This window comes from Rattus norvegicus, chromosome 5, assembly GCF_021556685.1.
Source record: "Rattus norvegicus strain SHRSP/BbbUtx chromosome 5, alternate assembly SHRSP_T2T, whole genome shotgun sequence".
Classification (NCBI taxonomy): Eukaryota; Metazoa; Chordata; class Mammalia; order Rodentia; family Muridae; genus Rattus; species Rattus norvegicus.
The window spans coordinates 162,764,920-162,789,938 of NC_141538.1; the positions used below are offsets into that span (position 1 = coordinate 162,764,920).

The 25,019-nt window shown below is 48.7% G+C and overlaps 1 protein-coding gene across 4 annotated transcripts in view; it reads left to right on the top strand.

The window, feature by feature from the left end:
• Positions 1 to 24,453, top strand: part of Dhrs3 (dehydrogenase/reductase 3) — a 34,225-nt gene extending 9,772 nt beyond the window's left edge. The window contains exons 2-7 of one of the 4 annotated variants that reach the window (XR_015619758.1): positions 15,630 to 15,773; positions 16,214 to 16,488; positions 16,813 to 17,051; positions 20,941 to 21,066; positions 23,940 to 24,124; positions 24,282 to 24,453. Coding sequence is in view for 2 of the 4 variants with exons in the window: in XM_087549483.1 (XP_087405609.1) it covers positions 16,225 to 16,488; positions 16,813 to 17,051; positions 20,941 to 21,066; positions 23,940 to 24,024 (714 nt within the window). In the remaining 2 variants the exon portion in view is untranslated. Of the gene's footprint in view, positions 1 to 15,629; positions 15,774 to 16,213; positions 16,489 to 16,812; positions 17,052 to 20,940; positions 21,067 to 23,939 lie in introns of all 4 variants that reach the window. The other 3 variants (XR_015619757.1, XM_087549483.1, NM_001037199.3) reach the window with 3 other exon arrangements.
• Positions 24,454 to 25,019: the final 566 nt, after the last annotated feature.

Sequence of the window (25,019 nt, forward strand, 5' to 3'; positions counted from 1 at the left end):
GTCATGCTACTGGTGCTCACAAACTCAGTGCTTTCAGAATAGGGTACACTGTCTCTAAAAGGGTTCTAGGGGTCAGAAGCCCAGCCTGGGACTCAACCGGACTAACTACAAGGTGTCAGAACTTTGTTCCTTCTGGAAGTTGCTTCCTTCCCCCTTCAAGCCCCCCTCTCTCACACACACATATGCCACTGCAGTCCTTAGTTATGACCCTTGTTCAGGCTACTCCTCCATTCCATGAATGTATCTCTGTCTTCCAAGCCTATCTGGAACTGCATCAGACTTTTCTGTCTCCCTCATCCATTCAGCAGGAGCCAAAACATAGACCCCTACACATCATACATGTTGAGCAGGCACTCTGCCACCTCTCTGTAGCCCCGGCCCTTCATTTGCCTGCTTCTTAAATTTATTTTCTCTTAAACTATGTGTATGTGAAAAAGGGGGTATGTGCATTTGAAGGCAGTACCCATGGAGGCAAAGATAGGGTGTCAGATCCCCTGGAGCTGCAGTTACAGGTGACCATGAGCCACCATGTGTGTGCTACAAACTGAACCTAGGTCCTTTGCAAGAGTAGTTTGAGCCGTTGACCATGACACTGTCTCTCCAGTCTTCCTTGCCTGCATTTAAGGCAGCCTGTGACTTTATGCAATAGCTTGAATAATCCAGGATTCTCCATCTGAAAACCATAGGGGTCAGCACATTCAGTTCCCCGGGCCTTTCACCCCCTTTCCCATGTAAAGTAGCATGTGCATAGTTCAGGGGATCCAAGATGACCCCTTGGGGGCTGGTTTCCTGTAATTCATTCCCCTCTTCTTGTGTAGGCCTTGGTGTTCTTATCTATGAAATGGGCATGCGTAGCCCAGTCTCCCAGAAATTTGGGGCTAATGCTCAGGCTCTCTATCAGGTAGGTGCCTTGTCTCACTCAGCACCTGTTACAGAAGCCACACACAGAGTCTTTGGGACTGGAAGATTTCACAGTCCCAGCAGGCAGTAGAATAGTGGCTATAGACTCACTGGGGAGAGTTCTCCATTGGGGAGGAAAACGCAAATGGGTGTTAACTATGTCCTACTGAGCCATGAAAGAGGACACTCTGGTCTCCCTGAAGGTTCTCCACAAGGGTAGAGTGTGGAAGGGAAGGGCATCTGGAATTCTATGAGGACACAGGGACCTTGCAGGAATTTCCCAAGTGTGACAAAGGGCCAGCCTCTTCATCTGCTGTCTACCAGGGGAATTGCCTGCATGCCACCTTAGTGTGAGAGCAAAAGCCTAGGAACACAAGGATTCTGATGGAAAGGTAGTGCAAGGAAGTGGCCACCATCTTTGACCCCACTGTTAAGAAAATACTTCCCTCATCCTGAGCATGACCTGAGCAGGGTCCAAGTAAGATATAAGGATGAGGTAGATGTAGCCACTGGCATTAGGAAGCATGGCTAGGAAAGAATATAGATGACAGGCTGGCCAGAATAGAGTGTCCAAGAGAGGTGAAGAAAAGGCAAGGGCTGAACCCCTGAGCTGGTAGCTATAGATGGAGTTTGGACTTGATTGGGGGAGCACTGGGGAGCCCTAGAAGATTTTCCACAGAAATGCATGACAACGGGGTTAAAGGACAGTGAGAGGAGACCTGTAATAAGCACTCTCTGAGTGGCGGGATGGGTGTCTCCCTCTGTGGTTACTTATATAGGGCTAGTCCCCAGGAAAAGCCCTGCCCTTCCTGATGCCCCACAGCTGCCCTTCCACTCTCCTGCTTCCTGCAGGATGTGCTGATCCAGCCCCTTCCTGCTGTGATGCTCCACTTCCTCTTGAATTTCTCAGCCCTGCATGCCCAAGTCCTGGCTCTGACAGCCCACTAGCAGTCAACTGGAAGGTCATCTCCATGGCCTGTGACCTGTGTCCTCTCAGAAAGTAAATGGGCCCCTTAGCAAACGACCTTAAGGCTCTCTGAGTTCCTTGCTTGCCTTTGGAGGTGAGGCAATAAAATGCTTAATGAGCTAAGTCTCCCTGGGAACCAGCAGCCCTGGAGTAGCATGGGGGAAGTTCATCTTTCTCAACTGCAGCTTAATTCTCACTTCTGCTGGAGGTGCCACCTGCCAGGGCCAAGGTTACCTAACTAGTTCCTGACTGTACTCTTGATTGGCAAGCTTCTAGGGCCTCAGTGCCCATATCTAAAACGGGTCAGAACCAGCAAGAAACCCAACAGATAAAGACTATGGTTGCATAACACTGGTGACCTGAGTTCAATCCCCAGAACCCATGTAAAGTTGGAAGGAAACAACAAATGCCGCAAAGTTGTCCTCTGGCCTTCGTCCACGTGCTACAGCACACTTGCCCCCTCAATACACCATGCATATATATGTGCACAAGAATTTCTTTGAGAGATTTAGATGGATTAATCTTTGAGAGATTAAGGCTCAGTGCTTAAGAACGCTTGTTGCTCTTGCAGAGGACCCAGGTTCAGTTCATAGCACCCACGTGATTGCTCACAATTGTCTGTAATACCAGTTCCAGGGGATCGGATGCCCTCTTCTAGACTTTCTGGTACCAGATGTGCACATGGTATATATGCCATACACAAATATCTATATGCAAGCAAATACTCCATCCGCATAAAAGAAAAATAAGTAAATCTTTAAGAAAATTTTATGCATATATGTGCTCCTATTCTTTGAGCCATCTCTGCAGAGCATTTTAGATCTTGAATGGCAGATCTGTTTCCTGCTACCCAGGAAGGGCAGAAGGCTCATGGCTTAGCAGTAGCATTGAGTGTTGCTGATGTGAGTGCTGGTGTGACCAGGTGATCGAACCTGGCTCTCCACTTGGTTTCCTTCTTTAAGGTCACCATGATTAAAGGAGCCCAGGATTCTGATGGCCTGTAAAATCCATGTCCAGTGAAAAAGTTTTACCTCAGAAAATATGGTAGAGAGGCCTAGAAGATATCCTAATGTCAACCGCTGCCTTTGTACACACACACACACACACACACACACACACACACACACACACACACACACGGGTGTGGAATCACTTCAAGGCTCTCTCCCCTCCACAAAGCAGGTTAAGCGTGAGTTTCAGGACCCACCAAGAAAGTCAGTATAAAGGTTCCTGAGTCACAGAGAACTGCTTAACTCTAAGGGGCTGAAGCCCCACCTTCCCCTTGAAAATGACTGAGGGCCAGTGGGCACAGCAAATGCCCTAGGCTTTCTGTAGCTCCGGGCTGTCCCTAAGCAGGGCCAGCATCTCTGGCTGCTCATCAGCCTTCCTGCTCCAAAAGCATTTTCTTGCACTTTTGACCTTCCCCAGTACAAGGAAGCCAGCCGGAAATGACGGAGCCCAGAGACCCCAAGTGACTCATCCAGCCACATAGCTTGTCCACTCCTGAATAGATTCCTGGGAACCCTGACCAGGCTGCTTCCCACCCAAACGGTAGCATAGCCAAGGAGCTAAACAGTCTGTCTGGGAGCAACGTCATCCAATGTGACATATACCTGGAGAATATTACTCCCTTCTTCATGAACTTTCCATAAAGTCCAGAGCCACGGCAGACACTGGGAGCCACAGTAGACGCGTCCTAATACACTGGACAAAGACCAGAGCTGACCTAAAGCCCTGCCCCTGAGCTTGGCGGACCCTTGAGAAAGGTACAGGTTTAGGATACCCCTGCAGTCCCTACTACAAGGAAGGCTGATGGCAGATAGTGGAAGCTACCAGTCCCAGAGAGATGCTCCAGGAGAGGCAAGCCCTCCAGCTGGGCGGGGCCTGTGGCTGGGGGTGTGGCGTGGCGCACAGTTCACCCAGCGGCCAGCAGACTGGCTGCGTGTTGCAATGTCTGGTGGCTTTTGCAGTATCCTTTCAGCGCGTGCAGCTGGACTGCCCTCGCTGAGGAGCAAGGAAGCAAGCATATGGCTGGAACAAACCTGGTGTCTCTTAACAGGCTGCATGTCCCGGGGCTGTTGGCACTACGTAGTCCGTTTGCAGCTCTGGGTTCGGCCACCAGTCAGCAGCATCCATGACATCGGGTATTTGCTGCCAGTCTGGTCATGGAGGAAGAGCCTGAGGTCTGAGTGGCCAGAGAGCTATACCCCTTATCTATCTTCAATCCTTTACTGTCTGGGCCCAGCACCCATCTCCTGTCTCCCAGCTCCTTCCCATCTGTACTGGATATGCCACTTGCCCCCACCCCTCCCCTATCTCCACTCAGGACCTCACCCCCTTATTCCTCTACCATCCCCCTACTTGTACCCAAGATCCTAACCCCAGCCCTGTATTCACCCCTTACTTTGTCCCTACACATATTTAGGACCCAAATACAAGCCTCCTACTCCTCACCCCTGCACCTATCTTCAGCCAGAACCCCCCACCTCACCTCTGCCTGCACTTTGTATTCCAACCCCAAGCCTCTACTAACCTACATACTTCTCCCCTCCTCATCCAGTCAGGAAACCTAATTCCTCCCCCACCAACCAGTGCCTACCCACTGCAGTCTACCACCGCCCCCCCTTTGCCCCCCGCATCTGCCCCACTTTCACCAACACCCCCCTACCCTACCCCACCTCCACTTGCAGAAAGACTTCCTGGAGCCTCCTGCCAGTCCTCTGAGTGCAGTGCCTGGCTACTGTCTCCATCATGTGAGCCTGCTGGCCAGTCTTGCTCCCTCTGCATGGAACACACAATCGTAAGGAGGCAGTGTGGTATCTGTTAGATGCCAGGGACAGGGGCTACTCTGCTATTGGAAACTGTTTACAACCTAGGTGGTAGGCCTCCCATTCCCCTCCCCTCTGCTTCACCAATGGCATGCTTTCAGAAGTTGAAGCAACCTGAGGACTTACATCTTTCTCTCCTCAGATATCCAGACTTAGCAGAGCCCATTTTCCCCAGTGCAGGAGGAATGGAGCTCTGGTTGGCAGCTTTCTTTTTGCAACTTCTCCTCAGCCCTTTGTGAGCCTGGTCGCTGCCCTGGAAGCCCACAGCCAACCCTGCAAGCCTCCTAGATGCCTCTTCTCCCATCACCCCCTCCCAGTCACCTGAGCATACTAAACCTCCTAACAAGTCCTATCCAACCTGGATCCTAAATTCCCTTCCAGGATTCAAAACTTGTTCTAACATCCAAACCAGAGGCTGTCACGTCTCTGCTCATAATACTACCTTCACCAACACCCTCACTATCATACTCAAAGTAGAATTCAGTGGTGTCCTCTGTTTAGCTATGACCCACTGGCCTCCTTCTGGTGGTTATCACCACACCATCATTACCCAGAGCTCCTTCCTGCTTGGGGGAGGGGGGCTGTTTATACATCGGCTGCCTCTTTCTCCAAGATAATCTGCATGACACCCTCCTTCACACCCCTCAGGTTTCTGCTGAAACCTTATTTCCAGCAGCCTAGCCCTTTAGTACCACTTCCATCGGCCCTCTTTCTCTGCCCCCTGTGCAGCTCTCTGTTCCTCCTGGAACAGCCACCCCTATTTTGCACGGTCATTGGGAGTTTTGTTTAGAGGGGGTTGTATGTGCATGCGTGTGTGTTGGTATGTTTGAGTGTGTGTGTGTGTGTGTGTGTGTGTGTGTGTGTGTGTGTGTGTGCGCGCGCCTGTATGTGCATATGAAGGCCCTAGATTTCCTCAATCACTCTTCAGGTTTTGTATTGAAGTAAGGTCTCTTGCTGAACCCTAAACTTGCTGTCTGGGCCATTCTCCCTGGCCTCTTGTGCTGGTGCTATAGGTGGACTACAGTGTAGCTTTGGGAGTCCAAAATTTGGTGTTCGTTCTTACCAGGCAAGCACATTAAGACCCACGGGGCTATCTCACCAGCCTATAAGGTCAATTGTGTTTCATCTTTCCTCCCCCTCCCCCCAGCCCTACACACACACACACACACACACACACACGTACCCAATGCAGACTGAACACAAGAATGGGATGAACTGATGCCCAACTGTATCCCAGAGCAGGCAAGTGTGCCTTATAAACAGTTACCACTCAGTAAGCAGTCCATGGATGAGTGAACAAAGGTCCAAACTCTGCATTAGCTTGCCTTTGAAATCCATGTACTGCTTTGAAACTTCACATGGGGCAACTGGCATAGGTTCCTTGAATTACCTGGGTTCAAATCCCACTTGGCTGGGAGGACATACTGCCCCTATGTAACATGCCATGAGTGGGTAAATACTGTCTCCCACTCTCTCCTCAGCTCCTACCCGCCAAGATCCCCTGGCCTTCTGCTCCACAAAGTCCAAGTGGAGGAACTAGGGTAGAGGTCACAGGGCTTCATCCAGGAACTATAGTCTGTGTGTCTCCACCTTAGTGGCTTGCCCTTTGCTGTCTGTGGTAATAAGTGATATTTGTGGAAAGAAGCAAGGGCCTTTGTTCTAGCTAGAGAGAGCAGCTGACTCAGAACCAGTGTGAGAATCAGGCCAGGGCCTGTTGGTGGGAGTAGGAAAACCCCAGTCATGTCTCACTTGGTTTTTGAGCAAGGCTGAACACTGCCCCTTGGCAAGTAGCAGTTTTAGGATCTCAAGAGCTATGGTGGAAAGACAGGAACATCTGTATCAAAGAAAAAACAAGGGATGGGGGTTGGATCAGGGGTCAGTCATTGGGGCTGACTTCCTGAAGGCCACTTGAGTATACACTAGAGCAGTCACGGGGAGATGGGATGCCCTTCAAGGACGGGGCACAGAAAAGTCACATTGAGGTAGGAGGACCAGGCTGAATGATTGCTCAGGTGGATGCTGATATATCCTGAGAGGGCTGGCAAATAGCAAAAACGTGGCCGTCACTAAATTTTACTGAATTATGAAATCCAATAACAATGACCAGCTTAGATTCTAGAAGGGTCTCTGGCTGTTGTATGACATTTTACCCAAAGCAGCAGCAAGGTAGGAGAGCATCAGCTGGGGCCATGGCCACAGTCTGCTTGAGGAGAGGAGGCTGGACCTAAAGTGGCTAGATTCAGAAGGTAGGTGGCAAGGATTCTGATGGGCTGGGTGCAGAGTTCGAGAAAAGAACCTATATGGGACTACAAGGCATCTTTGGGGAGGACAGAGGAGGCATCTGCAAGTGGCAGTGTGGACGATGAGGCCCGGTGTTCTGGTGACTGAGCCCACAGCTCCGTGGCTCTCTGGCCTCAATGTCACAGGGTCTCTGCTCTCATCCGTTAAATCGAGATAACAGGATTCACCTATGGTAGTTGCAAGAAATGACCACAAGCTAACTAATTTATAACTACAGGTCTTAGCCAGGCGTGGTGTCACAAGCTGAGGCAGGTGGATCGCCAAGTTTAAGGCCAGCCTGAGCTACAGAGTGAGACCTTGCCTCATGGGGAAATAAACAAAACAGGCAAGAACTACAGTTTAGTCTATCAGCGTTCTGGGACCCATTCCCTGATAGATTGATTCCTCTCTTTAACCCTTTCATCTCTAATGAAGACTACACAGGTATCACTAAGCAACACGTCCAGGTAGTCCAGCATGGACCCTAACACATGACTGTCTTTCTTTGGGGGCCTTAACTGTGTCATAACTGCAAATAAGGGTACCGTCTTGAACACTGGCTGTCAGGACTTGCACATAACCGCACAAGGTCACTTACCTTCCCACTCTTCCTGTCGTGAGGATTTAATATAAGATTCCCTAAGATTCCCTTAGGTTCCTTCTAGAACCTAAGCTGGACATAAGATAGGGACATGCTCAAAGCAAGAGCCCAAGCCCAAGAAGTGGTGGCCATGGCTTCCCTCCCCCACCTGTTTTTCCTATACTGCCATCAATAGGAGCCCATGACTTCTTGGCCCCTTTGGTCCACCCTGCAAGGCCTGGGCATCCTCACAGCCAATGAGGATGGTCACTCTGACCTACTTAGTAACCACCTGGCCAGCAGGAGCAGGAGTCACACAAATACAGGATTATGCTGCCCCCCCTCCTCTGGGAGACCATCCAGACAGGCACATGGGTGTTGTAATACCCGGACGTGTTGCTTAGCGATACCTATGTAGTGAACAAGCACACAGGATCCCTTTGTTCATACAGGCAGGCAGTGGCCAAGGACGCAGGTTTGAGAATTAGACAGCGTATGAGTAAATTATGACATCGCTCAGTTTCCTCCTGTAGCGATGTCTGTGGGCTCTTACCTAGAGTTATCAGAGTCAGCTGGGACATGTGGTGACTCATTGAAGGGCCAAAAGTCCAGGCAAGTAGCACCTGGCCTGGAAGAAGTAGCGACCTGGCTCCAAGTTGCAGCCAGGTGCTTACGGATGAGCTTTGTCACTGCTAACCTGGGGTTGGCCATGGGATTCCAAAATAAACCTGAGGCCATTAGTATTATAAAATAAATACTAATGTCATTGCCATTAACAGAAGAAACACATGCTCCTTCTCATAAAAGATACTACCACCTAGGACTCAGGAGATGGCTTAGTCAGCAATGTGCTTACTGTATTTCCATAAGAACCTGAGTTCGGATCCCTGGCACCCATGTAAAAATCTGGGCCCAGCACCACAAGCCTGTAATCCCAGTCCTGGGGAGATAAAGACGAGAGGATCTCTGGGGTTTGCTGAGCAGGTAGTCTTGCTGAATCAGTGAGCTTCAGGTTCTGTGAGAGCCCTTTGTCTCAGGTAAAAGGCAACACCTGCTGCCACTCTCTGACCTCCAAACAAGAGTGAGTGTACAAGCTTGCTTGGGGACAGACAGACAGACAGACAGACAGACACACACACACACACACACACACACACACACACACACACACACACACATACTTCCTGTAAAGCCAGAGCTGTCCGTGGTGGTGCTGGAAGGACCATCTGAGGTTCTGTGTCTTGCCTCCTGATCAGAGTACGCTGAATGCAGTAGCCACTCCTCCCTGTCTGACTCCTGTGAGCATGGTGCATGGAGCCTTGGGGAATGACACAGGGAAGGAGGCAGCTCAGCAGGCACATCGTCATCGCTTTGAATGCTTGTCATTTGGAAAGAAAGGGGCTTCTTGTGTGTGCCCAGGGTGACAGGACAATGCTGGCAATGAGTGAGGACTGGAGTGACCACGTATGGCTTGTCATAAGAAAAGGGGCCTCCTATCAGAGCCAGTTAGGAGCTATAGCTTCAGGTCAGATACTGTTTGAACCAGTGTTTGTGGAGGCAATAGTTCTAGAAGCTTGATTAAAGTGACACTTCTGTGGCTAGCTGGGCAGGCAGAGAGGGTCCTAAAATATGTCTTCCAAGATTCCTCTGTCTCAATAGCCCCAGAGGCTCCTCCCTAGAATTCCCAGGAACTTCCAGAGCCCATCTTGTAAACCTAGCCTCCTAGAGAAATTTGCCCATTAAGGTCCTGCAGTTGACCTTGCAAATTGGGTAACTTGGACCCTCTTGCCTGACTGGCCCATGGCTGTGGCTAAAGGATGTCTTTCAAGTTGGGGGAAAGGTGAGACAGAGACCACTACGGTTCTAGAGTTCTGAACCAGACAAGACTGTGTCGAGGAGCAGTAGGACAGAGTACCGCAGTGTCTCCCATCTTTAAATTTGAAAATGTGCTCTGTCCCCAGACCTGTAAGCTACTTGGGAGGTCAGTGTAGAGTAATCCTATGTTCAAGGCCTGCCTGGGCTACAGAGCCAACTCAAGGCCAGTGTGGCCAACATTAAACCCTGTCTCAAAATGTTTTTATAAAGAGGAATGGTTGGAGGATTACAGCTCACTGGCAGAATATTTATCTAGCATGTGCTGGGTCCAGAGTTCAATCCCTGGTACCACCAAGATAGACAGACAGACAGACAGACAGACAGACAGACAGACAGACAGACAGATAGAGTGTGCCATGTTCATGTCTCAGACACCACAGGTAGTCCCCCCAGGGTTGCACCCATCCCTTTTTGTTCAGGACCACCCTAGCTCTGACTGTAAAGTAGACTGAAATTCCCAAGCTCACTCTCACACAGCCACAAGCATGGCTCTTAATTAGCATCACCCTATCACCTATCTGCTGTGTTGGGTGTGGGAGCAAGAAGCCATACCCCTCCCAAAGCTCTCTAACCCATTCTGCTGCCCTGCCTAACATGCTTGGTGTCTCTGCTTGGCATTTTCCTTCTGTCTACAAGGCCAATATCATCAGTCCAACTATAAGTCACAGCATTCATGGACCATGAGCTCCTTGGCCTGTCAAGTCTTGGACCTGAGATTACCTGCTCATGTCACTGGTGGGATGCCCCGTCTCACCCTCCACACTCCTGCCACACATGCAGTCAATCTCTTGGGTATCTCCCTGGATTTGGAAGAAAGGGGTGAGTAGGGAGGAATACCAGTGTCCTAGAATCAGCAGACTTTTCTAGAAGGGCCAGCACCACGTGACTGGGTCAGCTGACCATGAGCAGTGCTGGATTCACAAGATGAATGAATGCCTGAATGACTCTGAGCCAAGGCAAAGGGCTTCCAAATGGTCGACACACTCATCTGTCTGCCAGTGGAAGCACAAAACAAGGGCTAGTCTTAGCAGGGAGGAGCGGAGTTTCTGAGTCATACAGCTGTACAGATAGGAGAGGCGTGACCCTGGGCAAGTCACTTTATCTGTCTGAGACCTATTGTGCGGGGAGTAACATGTCCACCCACACCATGTCGGCATGAAAGAGGGCATTCCGTGTACTTGACACAGGGCCTGGGCCACGGTGAGGTATCTGTTAATATTAGCTGTTACCGAGTGTTGTAGGAAGGGTGGAAGGGGAGGCTGGAGAGGCTTCAGAACTAGGGGCAGTCAGGCACGGCTCTGCAGAATGAATAGGAGTTTGCAATGTTTTAGAGAAAAACAATGAAGAGAGATAACAAATAGCTACCTCATCATGGGTAGAGGCCCTAAAGAGGTATTAATGAGGGGTTGGAGAAATGGCTCAGCAGTTAAGAGCACTGGCTGTTCTACCAGAGGACCTGGGCTCAATTCCCAGCAACCGCATGGCAGCTCACAACTGTCTGTGTTTCCAGTTCCAGGGGATCTGACACCCTCACAGGCATACTACCAGTGTTCATAAAATAAAAAATAAGTAAGCTATTCTTTTAAAAAGAGGTATCAAGGAGCACTAAAGCTAAACAGGGGTTATTGATGCTGAGTTACAATGGGGAAGTTTTATATTATGCCTCTGTTCTTATTGGTGCCCGTGTTGCTTTGAGACAGGGTCCTTCTGTGTAGCCCAGTTTGGTCTTGAACTGGCCGACCTCCCACTTCAGCCCCTTATACTTCAATTATAGGTGTGTACTATTACACCTACGTTCCCGGTTGTTGTTGATGTTGCTACTGTTGTTGATTTTTCCTTAAGGTTTGGAGTGGGTGACACATCAGGAGTGAGGAAGTCAGAGGACAACTTAGAGTAGTCAGTTTCTCCCTCTGCCACTTGAGTCCCAGAGATCGAACTCTAATCATCAAACTTGGTGACAAGCACTGAGCCATCTCACCAGCCCCTGATTTTTAAGACCAAAGCCACCTTGTTCTTTAGAGATGTTTCCCATAAACAGACATAAAGAACTGAGTGGCAGAGAGATCTGACCCTTCCCCCAGTGTCCATCTGAGGCTGCTTGCTTCCTTGACCTGTTGACCCTTAAGTGACTAGCGAGGATGTCGAGGATGATACTGTGACCTGTCTATCCTTCATCCCCAGAAGAATCCCAGCAGAGCAAGCCTGCAGGACACCCAGCAGGCACCAGCACTGTGCTGAGTCCCCTGCCAGGGATTTGAGAGGAAACGTACAAGGCTTTACTTTGTCTTCAATACTACTGGGGATTGAGATTAGGACAGTGAATAGCAGTTGTCACTGACTACCTATGCTTGGAGCCACATAACAGTGATGTTCAAACACCAGCTCTGTCACTCTGTGTGTGTGGCCTCGGATAAGATGCTTAGGCTTCTCTGACTATTCCTTCCCTGTGAATAGTCAGTTCGGCTGGCTCCTGGGATCCCCATGGGTCCTTTTGTTTATTCTTCCTCCTCTGACCCCCTGGTTGTGACTGATCCTTGATCATTCAACCTTCCTTACAGGAATGGGTTCCTGAGGTGGGAACTGCGTATCTTTTGTTCCCCTAGGTCCTAGCCCTGGGCTCAGTAGCCACCCATAGTGGGTTCTCTGGCCCTGGCAGATAGGTGGATGAGGTTGTGGTAGAGACATCAGTCTGGATGAGACAACAAGGAGGGCTTCCTAGGCAGGAACGAGCACCAGCAATGACAGATTTGGAGTGGGATTTTAGGTCTTTCATACTTAACCTGCAGAGGGTAGACTCTGGGTTCAGATCCTGCCCCCACCGCACAGCAGGTGTATCTTTGGATACCTGACTTAATAATTGAGCCCCGATTCCCAAGTATAGGTAATATACATCTCTAGCGGAGAAGAGCTTCAGCTGCTGACACTGGCAAGTAAAGCAAAGCAGGGCAGGCACTGTTGGTAGCCCACACCAGGGGTCAAGACCTTTCCTTCCTCCTTCTGCTCACCTGCCCTGAGAGGGGAAAAGAGCAGAAGCTCACTGTTTGAAGCCCACTGTTTAACTGCACAGGAGACTGGAGGCCAAGAGGTGTGAAGACCCCAATCCTGACTTTATAAGCTTAGTCTAACCTGACCTTGCCAGCTGGTCAGCCAGGAAATTTAAGAGGAAGCTGAAGTAGTTGTGAGGACAGATGGACATAGTGTGTCCTATCCAAAGACCATATGCATCCACCAGAGGACCTGAGGGCACAGGCACATAGGGCTGTACATGTTCATAGACACGCACCTCTCTCTGCTCGCATCCAGCAGAGATGCAGGCTTATAGACACATGTTCACAGATGCATACACACAAGGCATGCTCACAGACGTAGACGCCCACAGATATGAAGCCACAGATGCACACTCTCAGATACACATGAACACTCAGACACACATACATTCACAGTCACGCAAATGCATGCATGGACTTATGGACACACAGGTGCACGTTCGGTCAGGTTCAGAAGTACTAGCACTCCCAGACCCAGACACACAAACACCATATTCGGAGATTTGCTCCGAGGGATGCAGCTTCCCCCCGGCACTCATCTTTGCCCAGCACCATGGCTAGCTCCTTGTCTGCACATGCTGGGTTGAGGGTGCTCTAGGAAACCCTATGCCTCACTGGTTCACACAGACTTACTTATGGAAGGTTCTGTGACTGCTAATAGGGCAGCCACAGAGGGTCTTTCAGCTTCGAGGGGTAGTTTAATACCCACCTACAGTATCCCAGTTTTGGCCCTGTCATTCATCAAACAGGCAACATGTGGCTCAGTAGGCACTGAGATACTAAAATGAACAGAACAGAATTGGATCCTAGGGACTCAAGGTTCACAGAGACACTTAGCCAAGGTACCAGGGAGAGAGGTAGAGCCACTCTGCCAGCACACAAGGGGCGACCTCAAGAGGACCGGGTTTCTGATGGTGGCTATTGCCTGTTTTCGGGAGACAGTGTGCACAGACCTTCACCCAACATGCCTGACCACCGCTATCTCCCTGGGCCATCTTCCAGCCCAGATGACAGGGCTGGTCTCCTTAGTTCCTGATTGCAAACATTCTGAGCAGATCATGGCACACGTTAGACACTGGAGCAGACCATGGCAACTGGCTGTCTCTGAATAACCAAGAACCAGGAGCAACATATTCCTCTAGAGTCATGGAGCAGCCAGGCTCCTTCTGCTTTGTTCTAAGAAAACCACGGGAGTTCATAATGACATCCAGCCCCTTGTCGGTGCTTTTAAAGAGAAAAGAAACATAGATCTGTGGCTAAAGAGATGGCTCAGGACTTAAGCGCACTTGCTGCTCTTGCAGAGGAGTGGGTTTAGTTCCTAGCACCCACCTGGTGCTTCCCAAACAGTTTTAACCAGTTCTAGAGGATCACATGTTCTTCTGGCCTACACAGGTACTTGTTTGCATGTGGTACGCATGCATACATCAGGCACACACACACATACATATAAAATTAAAATAAATGTATAGAAAAGAAAGAAACACAGACTCTTGCTGGAGACTTGCTTCTCTTATGCTGATTTTCCTGAATTGTGGTGTTCCCTACCTCTATCTCTGTATCAAAAATCTGCATCTCAGTGTAGCTAGCTCCCCAGGCACCCAAACCTGGGCTCTTTTGTAGGGGAAGATGTGCTGTTCTCCTTCAGATCTAGACTGAATACTAGCCAGGCTTCAATTCCCAGTCTTTTGTGGACCATTCATACATCTCCTTTAGCACCCCGCTTACAGGTCCCATCAAGGTCACTAGGTAACTCCTTCACTTGTCACCTGATGGCTAAGGAAGCCCTTGCTTCTCAGCAGGAGTCTCACTGTTGGTTTCCTGTCTGTCCTTGCATCCTTCCTTCCCAGTGTGACCACAGGGAGGCGGAAGCCCTCCAAGGCCTTGTGGAAGAAGAATGTGACCCCCCCCCCATCCTTCCTAGTGGCTGGTGGGAATAATCACAGCTCCAAACTTAATTGGTGAGAAGACTAGCTGGTTTCTGACAGAACACATCCTGGAATATTGCCTCTAAGAATCAAGTAAAAGGCTAGAACTGGGCTGGCAGGAGGTGTCCTGCTGGGAAAAATATGTCAGAAAGGCTTGATCTTCACACACCAACAGACTGTTCATAAGTGTGCTCAGAAACAGCTGGCTCTCTTAAGAGTAGGGGATATCCCTCTTAAAATCTTGTTGGGGCAGGAGACATAGCTCAATGGTTAAGAGCACTTGCTGTTTCTTCCAGAGAACCTGAGTTCTCTTCCTAGTACCCAGATCGAGTAACTCCAGCTCCAGGGAGCTCTGACACCCTCTTCTGGTCTCTCTTGGATCCTGCACCCATGTGCACACACCCATGCACAGGCACATAGACATATACATAAAAGTAAAAAAGAAAACTTATTGTTAGCCAGTGTGGTTGCTGGTTTTATGTCAACTCGATACAAGCTAGAGTCATCTGAGAGGAGGAACTCAGCTGAGCAAATGCCTTCATATGATTGGGCTGTACATAAGCCTATAGAACATTTTCTTCATTAGTGATTGATGGGGAGAAACCCAGCCCATTGGGGGTTCTACCGCCTCTGTGCCAGCAGTCCTGAGTTCTGTAAGAAAGCAGGCAGAGCAAGCCAATAAACAGCACGCATCCATAGCCTCTGCCTCAGCTCCTGCCTCCAGGTTCCTGCCCTGAACGAGTTCCTGTCCTGATTTCCCTTAGTAATGGACTGTTAGTAACCTGGAAGTTTTAGCTAAATAAACCCTTCCCTCCCCAAATTGCTTTTGGTTGTGGTGATTTATCACTGTGATAGAAACCCAAAGAAAGACAGCAAGCACAATGGTGTAGCAGGTGAAAACAGTCCTGGCAACCTAAGTTTGATACCCAAACGCACAACAGAAGGAGAAAATCAACTCTTAAAAATTGACCTCTAACCTCCACCCATGGACTGGCAAGCACTGTGGTACACTCAACATACACAAACAAGAACAACAACAAAAATGGTAATAATAACACTAATAATACAGTTGATTTGCTTTGGGCAGTTCACTTTTAGATGGAATCAAGGTAACCAGCATTTTAAAGACTATTAAAATTCTAAATTCCTGGCAACAGTCATTGTCTCAATCATCTGTACCACCAATTTCAGAGCCACCTATTCCATGCTAGTTTTCTCTCCTTCCAGATTGTTCTCTGGGGCCGGACTGAGAAGTGCCTGAAGGAGACAACAGAGGAGATTCGGCAGATGGGCACAGAGTGCCACTACTTCATCTGTGATGTGGGCAACCGGGAAGAGGTATACCAGATGGCCAAAGCTGTCCGAGAGAAGGTTAGTAGCCTGGCAAGTCTGGCCCCAGCACACTGAATTCATATGGTCTGGGCGGGAATGGTGTCATGACGGACTGGCTTTATACAGGGCACCTTTTGTGTACTTTCCATGAAGCTAGTCCAAGTTACGTGGTCAGAGACTGACATTAATAGCACAGTAAGAGTAGGCCCTCTGTGGTCCCTTGGATACTTAGACACTGTTAGTTTCTCTCTGAGACCAAGAGGAGCAAGTGTCCCATTGCATTCTGGGAAAACCTTTTCCATAATCCAAGACATTTGGGCTGGGTAGACGACTAAATGCTAATAGAGAAAAAGACTTCACCCTGTTACACATCCCACTCATGGTAACATTAACCATTTTTATGTGACCATAACCTCATTTATTATAAATATGCTATGTTCTGGGTATAGTATGTACCATAAACTATTTCTAATCCTCAGACACAGCTGGTATGGCACCAGCGCCATTTATAAACAAGACTGATGCTCAGAAAGGCCATGTGGCTGGTGGTTGCGGAGCCTGGTCTGTGCCCCTCCAGGTACAGCCCACAGGGACTGGCTGCCCTCACGGCTCCACAGCCCCCTCTTGCCCACAGGTGGGTGACATCACCATCCTGGTGAACAATGCTGCTGTGGTCCATGGGAAAAGCTTGATGGACAGCGATGATGATGCCCTCCTCAAGTCCCAGCATGTCAACACCCTGGGCCAATTCTGGGTAAGAGTTTTTCTGGCCCAGAGCCAGCCATAGGCAATGCAGGAAGCCTGTGTGAGGTAGAGAGAAAGAGAGGCTCAGTAGGACTGAGGATCATGGTAGCAAGGATGTTCCACAGCAAAATAACTAGATAAAAGAAATGACTGGCAGGGAGACATAGGAACTTCTGACTGGCTAACCTAGTGTTCTGCAGTGGGAGGTCTCAGTGATTGAAGAGTGTCACTAGAGTAACTATGCATCCAGAATAGGCTGTTCTCCACAGTACAAGGGTACAGGGCTTGGCAGAAGCTGTACCACTCCAAACTGACCCCTGCTATCTACCCTCAGACCACCAAGGCCTTCTTGCCACGTATGCTGGAGCTCCAGAACGGCCATATTGTGTGCCTCAATTCTGTGCTTGCACTGTCGGCCATCCCTGGCGCCATTGACTACTGCACATCAAAAGCATCAGCCTTCGCCTTCATGGAGAGCCTGACCTTGGGGCTGTTGGACTGTCCGGGTGTCAGCGCCACCACCGTTCTACCCTTTCACACCAGCACCGAGATGTTTCAGGGCATGAGAGTCAGGTCAGTGGGAGAGACCAGCCACCCCTCCTGAATCAACCCAGCCAGTGGTCTTCACAGGAAGAAGCCCCCAGAGTCCCTTGGCCTTGGCCTCGCACTCTCAGACCTCATTTTCCACTCCCAAGGCAATGGGATATGACTGCACTGTATCAGCTACTTTTCTGCTACTGTAACAAAGTGCCTGACCAAGGTAATTTAAGGAAGGAAGGGTTTGTTGAGGTTACAGTCTGTCCTGGTAGAAAGTCATGGCAGCAGTAGCAATGAGGCAGCTGGTCACACTGCATTCACAGTCAATAAGCAGAGAGAGCTGGATGCTGGTGTTCGGCTCCCTTTCTCCATTTTGTTCAATCCAAGACCCGCTACCCACATTCAGGACCCTACTTCTTAGTATAGGGGCTCACACAAAACTGAATGGGCATCACTACCCAACAACAAGAAGGGAAATGAATATTCACATATGACCTGCATAACAAAGCCCATACCCATAATCCCGAGTGAAAGAAGCCATGTGATCACATTCTGCACGGTCTCATGCGCACGGCATTCTGGATCAGGCAAAACAATGGTGCTAGAGACAGGATCGGTAGTCTAGAGCTAGGGAACTGTGTGGCGGTGGTTAGACAAGCAAAAGTTAATTGAGCTATGAGCTGAAGATGTGAGCCTTAATTATAGAGCCAAGACAGGCGAGGTGGTTTGGTGGGTAAAGGAGCTTGCTGCCAAGCCTGACCATCTGAGTTTGATCCCTGAGACCCAAATGGTGGAAGGTGAGAACTGACTCCAGCAAGGTTCCTTCTGACCACCACATGCATTCGGAGGCACATGCCCACTTACACATATACACAGCATGCACACAATCATAACACACACACACACACACACACACACACCAATAACTTTTTAAATTAATAAATGGAAATTATAGCCTCATCTGAAGAAATCCCAAGGCCCACTTGGGCTTAGTGTTCATGCTCGAGTGTCTGCCTGGGGAGGCATCATGCTGTCGCTTGCTGTAATGTGCTGTAATGTGATACCAGGCTTCATTGCCAGTCTGTAAAATTGGGTGATGACTGACATTATGGCACTGATACTGAACATTGTATCGGTACACATCACACACCACACACCCAATTTAGGGGAAGATTTATTGCCTCTCAGAGCTGTGCTTTGCTTATCTGTTAAATGGCAGGAATAGTAATTTACCAGATAGATTGCTGGTAAAGTGAGAGATAATAATGAACCTATCGTCCCTAGCACAAACCCTAGCTCACACAAGTTCCTCATAAAAGAGATGTCTCCCCTGTTATCTTACTTTTTGAGACAGGGTCTCATCTGTAGCCCATGATGGCCTTCAACTTGTGGTGATTCTCTGCCTCGGCCTCATGAGTGCTTGGGATTAGAGCAGTGTCCTGCCACACCCAGCTGTTGTTATTTTTCCAAGACTAAACATGGTCTTGACGAGTTTTGCTAGAAGACAGTCTCTTTAGGGTGTGTCCAGAAGTAGACAGTTCTACCTAGCATGCAAACAAACCATCACTCATTCTGAATTTCAAGGAGGTTATACTAGTGACTGTACTGATGTCCTGGAATCAAATCCCAGTTCTCTGTAACTCCTAGCTCGTGACTTGACTTTTCTGTGCCTCAGTTTCCCTGTTTATGTTTTTGTTTACAGTAATTGCCAACTTCACGGGTTGGGGAAGAGCCTGGGTGGAGCTGACTGGCTCTGCCTGCTTATGAGCACTAGGTGAACATTAGGTGTATACTAGCAAGCTACCTGTAGCTATGCAAGTGACAGCCAAGGGTCTTCTGGAAGACCTACGTATGCTTTAATCAACTCCTCTTTATTGAAAGAAAAAGGAAAATAGAAGAGCCGTTGTTTTGTCCTGTGGCCGTCTTAACAGTTGATTGGGATAGGACCATCCATCCAGCAAGATTCACTGTATCAGAGACTACCATTGTTTTTATATTTACTGACTTATTCTGTATTCTAGCCATTCCTTGAAAATAAGCTGTAAACCCATTTCACAGTTAGGGAACTGAGTGTCAGAGAGACATCATCAGTATGAGGCCATACAGCTGGAATTGGGCCAGATGAGCAGGCTTCTTCTGCCTACGTCCCAGAATCCTCTGTTTTCATCCCAGTCACCATGGAGAGAAAGAGGGAAATCTTAACAGGTTTGAGGCCTCTCCATTGGGTTCTTCTGCAGGGGTTTTACCAGGAAGGGTCCCCCAAAGCCCAGACAGCTGGGCCTTGCTGTGCTGTCTCCCCTCTCCCAAAAGACAGTAATGGACACAGGGAAAGGCTGGAGGCTGCAGATATGCTATTCTGTGACTGACGTTGTAGTGAACTACATCAGCATGCCCTTCTCTAGAAAACCTAGGCTGCAGGTTTATGGGGCTCCAGGAATTGCTATCTTGGCCTGTGAAGAAAATCTAGTCATCAAAGTATGACCTGAGTTTGTTCTCTAGAATTCACATTTATAAAAATCCAGGCCAAGGTAGCATACACTTGTCATCCCAGCACTGTGGAGGCAGATATAGGCAAATCCCTAGGGCTGGTTGGCCATTCAGGCTATCCAAGTTGCAAGCTTCAGGCCATTAAGTGACCCAGGCCATAAAACAGTGTGTATGACGCCTGAGAAACAATACTGAAAGTTGACCTCTGCCCTCCACACACATTCTGCCCATATTATTTTCCTCCACACACATAAACACTCATACCCACACACCCACGTGTGTACACACACACACACACACACACACACACCCCAAAGCCACACTTGTCACACAACTGAAAAGGTATAGGAGGGTTACAGCCTTTGAGCTTGCCCCTTGCTCAGGAATGGCATCAAACCTGATGACTCACAACCCTTAATCTTAATGGTACCAGAGCCCTGTGAGGGACAGAGGTCAGGGCTAGCAGCATGTACCTTCAGAATGAAGACGGCCAAGAACAGAAACATTGGAATAGTGGCTAGTATTTGCCACTGCTTTCCTCTGCCTGTTTCCTTATCCATAAATTACAGAGAATATTTGTGCATGGGCCCGATACTCAGGGAATTATTATGGTATGAGTCTGGGATCAGATGCCTTTGAACAAGCATGGGAAACCCCCATTGTTCAAGTATCTGATCACCTGTTCATCTGGGAGTCCCATGGAGAGACACTTTGTAAGTGACCGACTGGTTAGCGAACCAACAGGCTGAGTACCTCCCTAGCAGAAAGGCCCAGCAGAGGAGTGGGGCAAAATAGCAAGTATTTATTGAGCCCCTACTGTATCTAGGTACTACTAGATGCTGATGATGCAACAGGCATCGAGATTCACTAGGCCTCTACCCTCAGAGGGCTTCTAATCTGATAGGGAGATGGACCATTGACAAGGGAGAACTTAACATACAAGGTCAGTCTAGGTTCAGTTGATGTGGTTAGGCGAGTAGAAGAACATAAGAGCAGAGGCTACCCAGCCATGTGAAAGGATGGGGTCTCTCCGCAGAAGAACTAGGAGTGAGCAGGCCATAAAGATGACTGGTAGGAAAGAGGTACAGTAAGAAAGGCGGAAAGATGACCTATGCTGCGGAATGTGGCAGGAGTCCAGTGTGCCAGGAGGCCTGGAGAGCGTTGAAGAATGAGCCCAGCAGGGTGGACTCTAGTTCTATGACTCTGTCAGAGATACTATCTGCTAGTGGGCACACTCCACTCAGGTGGTGGGGATGGGTAGCGCAAGATCGAGGGAACATGGGTCTCTAACAGGAGTGGACTGGGAGAGAATCGCACAGTCTCGAGTTCCTCACACAGAAGATCCAAAATAATGCCCTCAGAAACATGAGCCACTCACCAACATGCCCAGCAGAAGGGTCAACTTCTCCAGGAGAAACCAGTATTTTCCTGCCTTCAGGTTTCCCAACCTCTTCCCGCCATTGAAGCCAGAGACAGTAGCCCGGAGGACAGTGGAAGCTGTGCAACAAAACCAGGCCCTTCTCTTGCTCCCATGGACCATGAATATCCTCATTATCTTGAAAAGGTATGGGATTGGGGAGAGATAGCTCTTCGTCAGGTTCAGGCCCAACTTTTTCCTTAACTTCAGTGGGCCCTAGTGGGGGAAAAGGCAATAGGCCGGAGAATGTGAATGTGAGATCGATTAGTCATGTCTGCTGGGGCCAGAAGGTTGGGGAAAAGGCAATAGGCAGGAGAATGTAAATGTGAGATCGATTAGTCATGTCTGCTTGGAGCGGGAAGTTGAGGAGTGAATGACACCTCTGATTGTACTGACCAGTAAGTAGGGCAGACTTGTTGATCTAAGGATCTCTGTGAATGATTTGTTTGCCTCGTTCGTCTGTTCTTTCTTTTTTCTTTCCTTCCTTCCTTCCTTCCTTCCTTCCTTCCTTCTTTCTTTCTTTTTTTTTTTTTTTTTGGTTCTTTTTTTCGGAGCTGGGGACCGAACCCAGGGCCTTGCGCTTCTTTCTTTCTTTCTTTCTTTCCTTCTTTCTTTCTTTCTTTCATCTTTGAGGCAGAGCCCATTGCAACTCAGGCTTACCTGGAACACAATACAAAGAAGCTTAGGTTGGCCTTGAACTTGAAATTCTCCTGTCTCTCTCGTCCTGGGATTATAAGCATGCACTACCATGCCTGGTTTAAAAATTATTGAGGGATCCAAACATCTCTTGTTTGTGTGAGTTTTACCTATCACGACTTAACTGCATTAGAAATTAGAACTGAGAGGGGATGTTGGATTTACACATCAGTTTCTATTTATAATCTTTCTCATTAATAAAGAGCAGTAACCAGAACTATTAAATTATCATAAGTGTTTTATTTGTTTGTTTGCCTTTATAGTCTTTTCAGACAGGATTTCACGAAGTATCCCAATCTAGCCTCAACTCATAAATATATTTTTATGACAAATAACTATATTTTCTAAAATAACACAGACAAGTAGTTAAGAGGGACGCTGGATTGTGTTTCTGCAAGTCTCTCCATTGTCTGGTTTCATCTGAAACAACTAGATTCTTTTTTTTTTTTTTTTGTCTTTTTTTTTTTTTTTTTTTTTTTTTTCGGTGGGGACCGAATCCAGGGCCTTGCGTTTTCTAGGCAAGCGCTCTAGCACTGAGCTAAATCCCCACTCCCCAACAACTAGATTCTTCCATCTGCTCTTTATTTCAGTGGATTGGGATAGTCCCTGTAGCAAAACCTCTGGGAAACTGCACTGCATGTGAAGAGAGAATAAAAAGGAAGAGCTGGGATGTGATTCTGTTGACGGAGAGCTTGTCTAGCTTGTGTGAAGGCCTAGAATCAGTTCTTGATGCTGCATAAACCAGATGTGGTGGTTCCTGCCTATCATACCAGCATGTGAGAGGGAGAGGCAGGAGATTAGAAGTGTGACATTTATCCTTAGCTGCATAGTAGATTTGAGGCTAGGCTGGGTGCTGTAAGACCTTCCTCTTAGGGGGAAGAGGGGAGAGAGGAAGGAAGGAAGAAGGAAAGGAAGGGAGAGAGAGAGAGAGAGAGAGAGAGAGTGTCTACTCTGCAGTGTATTTATAAATATCCAGAAGAGATCTCAGGTACCCCCCCCCAAGAATTCCTAGACCACATTTTTAAGAAATACTACTCTATAAACTATCAGGCATAGCCCCAGCTCCCAGGTAGCTCAGAGAACAAGGGTCTTCATGCCAACAGCATGAAATTTGGAGACATGTCATAGCTCTAGACGTGGAGTTTTCCAGGGTAGACCACCTGGGAAGGCGGGCTTCATAATGGAGATATTTTCTCTAGAGTTTTTTTTCAGCACTGACTTCAACCTAGAACCGTTCAGACTTAGCACAGCAAGACTTTATGCCTGGGTCCCATACTGAAGGGGTAGTGTATATGGCAGTCTCATCACAACCCTCAGTACAGGGAGAGCTGTATCCTCGCAGCCATGCCTCTGGTCCCAGTACAGCCACTTTGTCTGAGGGTCACCCTGTTGTTATCAGAAATCGACTCCCAGGAAAGCCCAGCCATTGGCTATGTGACATGGAACATTGACACTAAGGGAACGGTGACAACTGGCTCTTTATCTTCCACCCTGACTAGCCTTTGTGCAAGCAGAGGGTAGAGAGTAGAGAACAGGGGAGAGGGCAATCTAAGATTGCTCTCTTGACTGCCTGAGGGATCCTCTACGGGAGTAGGTACCAGACTGGGTAGTTGGCTTAGATGGCTACATGCTTGGTGTGTAAGCATGACGATCTCGATTTGATCCCCAACACCCATATCTGACCTTCATCCGTGCACCGCAACAGGTGAATGCACACTCACTCATATGCAGAGAGAGACTGATTGGTTTCTTTAAAGGAGGGCTGGAGACATGGCTGATGGTTAAGAGCACTTGCTGTTCTTGCACAACACCAGAATTCAGTTCCCAGCACCCGCATCAAACAGCCCACAACTTCCTGTCAAGTCTGGCTTCAGGGGATTCAGTACCATCTTCTGGTCTCAGTGAGCAACTTTACTCAAGTGTACAACAGGCACACATATGTCCACATACTTAAAAATAAAAAAGACTAAAAACAACAGACCTGTGTGTCTATTGGAGTTCTGGAAGCTTAGTACGGTGTAGCATCTGGCAAGGACTTTCCTGCAGCCTTATGACATCATGGACAGTTCCCCATAGAGGCCAGAGCAAGTGTGACCAGAGAGTTTACTTCAGCAATAAAGCCACTCTTCAGATTATTTATTAATCCACGGTACCTTGAAAGCACACTGGATGCTGACAGTGCAGCCCTGTCTGTTCCTATGCTTGGCCCTTTACCTAGTGAAAGTGCTGATTCTCAGGGTTCAGGGGGTATTTTGAGAAGGGGAGCCAGTTGTCTATTACCGTTTGTCACTGCTACCACTGACGATCTTCTCCTCTCTCCTCAGCATACTCCCGCAGGCTGCCCTGGAGGAGATCCACAGGTTCTCGGGGACTTACACCTGTATGAACACCTTTAAGGGGAGGACATAGAGGCAGGAGGAAGACACACCTGAGGAGCTATGGAACCTGAGGGGGAAACCACAGCAACTGGGCACACACCCATGTGCCTATTCGTTGGCACATCTGCTGGGTGAGCAAGACTGTTCTTGTCCCCCAGGGAAGATTTTGCAGCTCCCCAGGTCAACTCCAGGACCTTTGTGCAGGACTGATGGGTGTAACCCTGACCCCCATGGGGAGGCAAGAGGCCAGCAGCCACCCAACAACTTTGTACATTTCTCATTCTGTAGGGTTTATCGTGAAATTGCTTCTCCAGTCTAACCTGCCTGAGCAGTGTGCATCTACTATTTCCAGGAGAGTCTGCCCCCAGACACTCTGCCTTTCCCTCCACAACCCTCTCATTCCCAGCTCATGCAAACTGGTCACGCGGCAGGAATGCGAAATAAAGAGGTGGCTTTCGAAGCTTCCTTTGTTCACATGCTTGGGAGGGAGGGAGGGAGCTGGGAAGGAGCCTGTCCCAACCTCAAAGCCCCATCTTTTGAGAGAGAAGTCTGCCTTGGGGTCTATAGAGAGCAGGAGAGGAACTGCAGCCCAGTCCAAGAGAGAGAGGGGAGGGAGGGAGGGAGAGAGGTGTGACCAGGCCTCTCCAGACATGGGGCTTCCCTGGTAGGGTCCCTGAGCGCTAGTCCACAGAAAAGCTGACCACATCTGTCCTTCCTTGGTCCCACTGGGCCACCAATGTAAAAGTAAAGTCAGACTCCACTGAGCACCTGCTGCCTCCCCTACATGAAGAAGCCAAGATGATACTAGCAAAAGATGCCGTTCATCTGCGTCTCCAGAAACAATGACAACTCATCACTTAGGGACAGCATTGCGTTACAGCCCCTACAGCACATATAATTGTAGGAGATGGAAAACCCAGAGAATGGAAGGAGCTGTCATGGTCTCAGTCAAGGGTAGAGGTGCCCATGGTTCTCTGGTGTGACTTTCATGCTGAGAAAATCCAATGTCACTGTAGTCTGTGTAGA